The 6422-nt window shown below is 30.4% G+C and overlaps 1 protein-coding gene across 1 annotated transcript; it reads left to right on the top strand.

Moving 5' to 3' along the window:
- Positions 1-3130: 3130 nt before the first annotated feature.
- LOC107031396 (xyloglucan galactosyltransferase MUR3) lies at positions 3131-6027 on the top strand. Its single transcript, XM_015232744.2, has one exon. It carries the CDS (start codon positions 3649-3651, stop codon positions 5452-5454), a length of 1806 nt encoding a protein of 601 aa, XP_015088230.1. The 5' UTR covers positions 3131-3648; the 3' UTR covers positions 5455-6027.
- Positions 6028-6422: the final 395 nt, after the last annotated feature.

Raw genomic sequence — 6422 nt, forward strand, 5'->3', positions numbered from 1 at the left:
AAAATATGAAGGAATTAAGTTTTTATAATCTTCATAAATTATCGCCTAATTTATATATTTGTTGTATAGAGATGTAAGTTTGATTTATTAGATATATTATTTTTAAAATGATAATTTAATGACACGACATATCAACTAGAATATAATGAGAATTTTGAGGAATTTTTTGTTTTTTTTTTTGGAAAAAAAATAGTAATAATATTTTTCACTTTTTATTTTTTTCAAAAAAAAAATATATTGTAAGCATGAGTTTCAAAGTACACAATTAATTCTATTGTAATAGTTAATTTATCTTTAATATTATTGATTCATCACACAATTTATTATTAATTGATGTATGTTAACATTAATGAGTGATTTGTATATCAATATTTTCTTTATACATATGTTTATAAGTATTCAAAATTGTTGACATTTTAGTTTGTTTAAAAACCTATTCTTCATGGGATTAAAAAAATAAGAAGTTTAATTATAATAAAAGATTCTTAACTATGAAAAATTCTTTTTAATAAACTAAAACTTTTTCAAATAATAATAATAAGATTATTATTTTAGTTAAATAAATTTGATGAATTAAATAAGTCTATTATTAAAAAAAAAAGACTGTACTTTCATAACATACCAACTAGAAAAGAGTAAAAATTTTGAATTATTAAATATATTACGATAAATAAACTTGAGCGATTATTTAAGAAATTGACTTGTTTTTCCTATAAATGATATCAGCCACTCAAGTTGATATACACGCTCATTTTAAATATTTTTTCCAAATTAAATTTCCTCTTTCCCCATTATGAAGTCAAAACAAGGCATTTCAACGTGATTTTTGATTAAAAAGCCATCAACTTTTGACATTTGACCAAGTATTCACTCAATTTATTTTAATTAATTCATTTTACTAAAATTAATATCTTTTTTATTTATCTAATTTGAAAAATAAAAATATTTGTTATTATTTACATCAATTTATTTTTCAAGACTTATAATTTATATATAATAATTTAAGATAATACAATAATTTAATTTTTTTATAAGAAATTTATTAAAATCAAATGAACGGAGGAATTAATAAATATGTAACTGAATGAACAATCAATTAAATAATTCCTTGGCGTGACATACGTTATGGGAATAAAACAAGAAATTTAGTACAATAATAATAATACTAATAATTGTCAGAGATGGTATGTCTGAGTATATTAATCAAACATTTGCCAAAGTTAGATTAGATTAATCAAGTTTAAGCCTAATTCCCCTTTTAAGAAATAATTATTCACAGTAGGGCCAACTTTAATTAATTGGCCGACAGATTTCATATATTATAGAAAAAATAAATAAATTCCAATAAAGGTACCCTTTTACAAATTATATCAAGCCACGTGTAAAACGAGTAAAATAAGTGGGATTACCAACCTAAAATCATCTTAATTTAAATCTTTAATTAGAACAACAACTTTGTTTAGTTATTATTGTACTAGTCCATTTTATTTGCCTTATTTTTTCTACATACCCCATAAGTAAACACTAATTTAAATGGTAATTCTACTAAATTATTTCCATTTTAGTTTTAAATTTAAATTTACTAATGTTATTTTTTGTTCCTCTACACTAATGTCTTAATTTCTAAAATAATAATTATTTTTACTAAGCATGATAATTAAAATAAATTGGAAAAAAGTAATTTTCAGAGTTGTAACACCTCCTCTCGGATCTAAGCTCTAAATCTTTTGTTTAGTCAAAGCATATATAACCTTTATTTCAATTTTATTTGTTCTATTTTTACTTAATATATTTTTGAAAAAAAGATACTAATAAAAATTAAAGTATATTAAATATAATATCATGCTTGTACTGTTAACTATGTCACCTAGAAAATTGAAAAAAAAAAGAGAAGAAATATCCATTAGACAAATCAAAATAAATGAAACAAATAAATTTTTTTCCAGAAACAAAAATTTTATTTGTGAATTTTAAGTCTATAAAAAACAATCTCAATCTTTTTTTTTATAGAAGGGAAAAGAGTCTGATATAACGTTCAACTTTGTCATTTGGAACTGATATACCTCTCGTTATGAAAGTGACTCATATATGCCTTTATCGTTATACAAACAGCTCATATATACCACTGCCCTTACAAAATGAGCTCACATATACTCTTCATTTGACCGAAGTTAAAACATTAATTTTAAATTTATATTTTTTACTTTTAATTTTTTTTTAAAAATAATTTAATGGTATATATGATTCTTCTATGAAAGTTCAAGGTATATTATAAATTTTTTTCATACATAAATTATTTTTTGACTTCTTTTATTATAATCATTTGAGTTTCTTATTCTTATTCTTATTTTTTTTCTTCCTTAGTTTAAAGTGAAAAAAACCTAAACAACTTTTTTTTATCTATATTGTAATTTGATTTTTGTATTCGAAAAAAAAATTTGGTGATCTACAATAAGTTTACAAGAATATTAGTGAAACATAAATTAATTTGATTATCAAAATAATAATTTTAAATTAGTCATTGAAACAAAAAAAGTCCAAAAAAAATATGTTTGACGAGGATTAAATTTTACTCATATGGAATATATTTTTTAGAAAAAAAATTAGATTATTTTTTTTCCATTTCCGTTAGAGAAAAAGGGTATATGTGAGTCATTTATTTATAAGTAGGGGTATATATGACTCATTTTAATAATAAGGGGTATATCAGCTCTAAATAACAAAGTTGAGGGGTAACCCTTTTTCCCTTTGTTGAATAAGAATACAATTGCATACACATCATTTTTTTTTGGATCTTTATATTTATTTTTACTTGTCACTTATTTCTAAGATAGATTTTTATTTGTCATTTTTGAACATATTAAAAAATTATTATTTTTTCTATGTTGTACCTTTATGATTCTCTAATTCATCTTTCAAGACTTAAAACTAGACATCAATTATAATAGAGATAGCATAATAAAATAGAAATAATAATAAAAGTAATTATTTTTTAATAAATGTGTCAAGTCAAAACATAACGAATAAAAATGAGCGGACGAAGTATAAAGTTACACCAAATTGATTACTACTATTGTTGGTATAAAAAATGCTAGTTTATGAAGAGAATTTATTTTTTCTATAGACCTTAGAATTAGTAGTAGTAATTATTTTTAGGTATCCACCGACAGATAAAAAATAAGAAACAGCTACTACATCTCATCTTCCTCTTTCCTCTACCATCTATGCATATAACAGTTTGTTAATACCCACAAAAATGGTTTTTTTTTTTTCTATCTTTACCTATAAATTGTTCTTCATCAATCTCCTTCCACCTACTTATGTGCTGTTAAACTTTGCTGGAACCTTCTTTTAGCTTAAATTTCTCTCTGTTTCTTCGCTTATGGTCTTGATTTTCTCCATTTCATGACGTGCTAAATCCTCCGCATTTCACTCTTTTTTGGTTCTATAATAGTTAATGACGAACCCCTTTTTCTTTTCTTGGAAAATTAATACATCTATTTTTGAGTTTTATTGAAGACTTGGGTTTTAGGGTTGTGTTGAAATTAGCAATATTTTCATTGATTCTTGAGGTTTTGGGGTTTGTTATAAAGATTGTATCTTTAGAGATTTTTGGTGGTTTATTTATGTTGGTATGGTTATAATCTGATGAGGCGCCGTTCTCCGACGTCCCAATCGTTTGATGATTCAATGGAGAAAGGGCAAGGCAAAAATCATCAACCTAGGGTTTGCTTGTTAGCTTCATTGTCAGGTTTGTTTTGGTTTTTACTATTGTATTTTCATTTTGTGATTCTTGGGGGTAATCATGTTCATGATTCACCTAATTTGGATCCACTTTCCCTCAATAAACAATCAAATCCAAATCCCATGAATCGTGCTACTATACGTAATGCTAAAGTTGAAATGGATAACAATGACTTAGTACTGAAGTCCAAACCGCTCAAAAAGAATGTGCAACCAACACCGGTGGTGGTTAGGCCGGTGAGTAGCGATAATAGCTCCCGGAGAGATCCTGAGAGTTACTCGTTTATGAGAGCGTTGAGAACGGTAGAGAATAAAAGTGATCCATGTGGTGGAAGGTATATTTATGTGCATGATCTTCCTCCAAGGTTCAATGAAGATATGCTTAAGGAATGTAGAACTCTTAGTCCTTGGACTAATTTTTGTAAGTTTACTGCTAATGCTGGGCTTGGGCCGCAAATGGAGAATGCTGAGGGAGTGTTCTCGAATACTGGATGGTATGCGACTAATCAGTTTGCCGTGGATGTCATTTTTGGCAATCGGATGAAACAGTACGAGTGCCTCACGAATGATTCCTCTCTGGCTGCTGCTATTTTTGTGCCGTTTTATGCAGGGTTTGACATTGCAAGGTATCTTTGGGGTTATAATGTGACTACGAGGGATGCTGCTTCTCTTGATTTGGTTGATTGGCTTCAAAAGAGGCCAGAGTGGAACATCATGGGGGGAAAGGATCATTTTCTCGTGGCTGGTAGGATAACGTGGGACTTCAGAAGATTGTCCGATTCAGATTCGGATTGGGGCAACAAGCTTCTTTTCCTACCTGCTGGGAGGAATATGTCCATGCTTGTGGTTGAATCAAGTCCATGGAATGCAAATGATTTTGGCATCCCATATCCAACATATTTCCATCCAGCAAAGGATGCTGAAGTGTTCACTTGGCAGGATCGGATGAGGAAGCTGGAGAGGAAGTGGCTATTTTGTTTTGCTGGTGGACCACGGCCTGGGAACCCTAAATCAATCAGGGGGCAGATCATTGACCAATGCAAGCAGTCTAAAGCGTGCAAGTTATTGAAGTGCGGTCAATCAGGGGAGAGCAAATGTCACTCTCCCAGCAGTATCATGAAGATGTTCCAGAGCTCCCTTTTCTGTCTGCAACCTCAAGGTGATTCATATACAAGAAGGTCGGCTTTTGATGCTATGTTGGCTGGTTGTATACCTGTCTTTTTCCACCCTGCTTCTGCCTACACACAGTATACATGGCATCTTCCGAAGAACTACTCAGCCTACTCTGTTTTCATTTCTGAGAATGATGTTCGTAAGAAGAATATAAGCATAGAGGAAATGTTAAATCAAATTCCTCCTGAGAAGGTGAAGGAAATGCGGGAGGCTGTCATAAGTATGATTCCAAGGCTGATTTATGCCGATCCTCGCTCTAAATTGGAGACTCTCAAGGATGCATTTGATGTAGCAGTTGATGCAGTTATAAATAGAGTTACAAGGCTAAGAAAAGACATCATTGAAGATCGAAAATATGATAACTATATTGAGGAGCTCAGCTGGAAATATTCATTGCTGGATGAAGGGCAAACTGAGCTTGCAGCTCACGAATGGGATCCTTTTTTCGAAAAACCAAAAGATGGAAGTGCAGACTCTGATAATTCATCAGCAGAAGCTGCTAAAAACTCTTGGAAAAATGAACAGGGACAACAATAATGATGTGGTTTTTTTCCTCGACATCCACTACCATCGCCACAGAGCTTAAAATGGGACAACTACTGGTTACACGTGAAAGTTAGCATCCGAGTATAAAAACCTGTTTTGGTGAACTTATAATAACTTTGTGCAGATGAAGAATATATAGTGATACATAATCCTGCTTCTAATATAAATGCGGTTGTTGTTTTTTCCGATTCTATGTTATTTATTAGTCATTATTAACAATAAAATCCATGCCAATACTTTTGATCGCCGAATGATGTCTACTCAGGGTAGGAACTTCAGTCATTTGATTTTGGTGTTGTTTCAGTCATGCCTTCTATTGTTAGTAGTTGGGACAGAGTGCCAGGTTAAATAAAGCTTCATTTTTGCTTCTGTCCAATCTCGTTGGAGATAAGATATATCGCAAGCAATGGAAATTACAAACACATTGAGAAGAAGTTCGCGTATAATTTCTCAGCTGAAGTTCTGTTTCTGTTTTTTAATAGTCTGTTCTGAAGCAATGGGTATATGATGGTGATGCCCATGTAAAAGTTTGTGTATAGTAATAAGTATTATTTCTTCTCCTTATACTCTGTTGCTTAACTGCATTTCCATATTAAGCAATTCTACTGTTTCTGTTGTCAAAATGTGTGCATTTTCTACCTGATTAGTTGTTGGTGTTGAGGACAAGCGAAAACGGTTGCTTCTAAAGTTGCTCTGTCTTTCAACAACAGACCTGCATATATTTTTCTGCAAGCAAATATGTGAATACTGTTCCGGAAGTTCAAGATTTGTTGTCATAGTATCTCGGGAGAAAGGACAAATATATCCCCGAACTATCGTAAGTGGTATGTGGATACCTTCCGTTTTTAGGGACATTGGTGCCAATGTTGTTCAAAAACTAGAACATATATATTCTTTATACTAATGGACATGTCTACCGACCTGAAATCGGATCGATGGATGAGATTGTACCACGTGTC

Source organism: Solanum pennellii, chromosome 9, assembly GCF_001406875.1.
Source record: "Solanum pennellii chromosome 9, SPENNV200".
NCBI lineage: Eukaryota > Viridiplantae > Streptophyta > Magnoliopsida > Solanales > Solanaceae > Solanum > Solanum pennellii.

What these genes read in the sequence shown, in the direction of transcription:
- LOC107031396 (XM_015232744.2), top strand. Translation starts at nt 3,649, where the DNA reads ATGAGGCGCCGTTCTCCGACGTCCCAATCGTTTGATGATTCAATGGAG.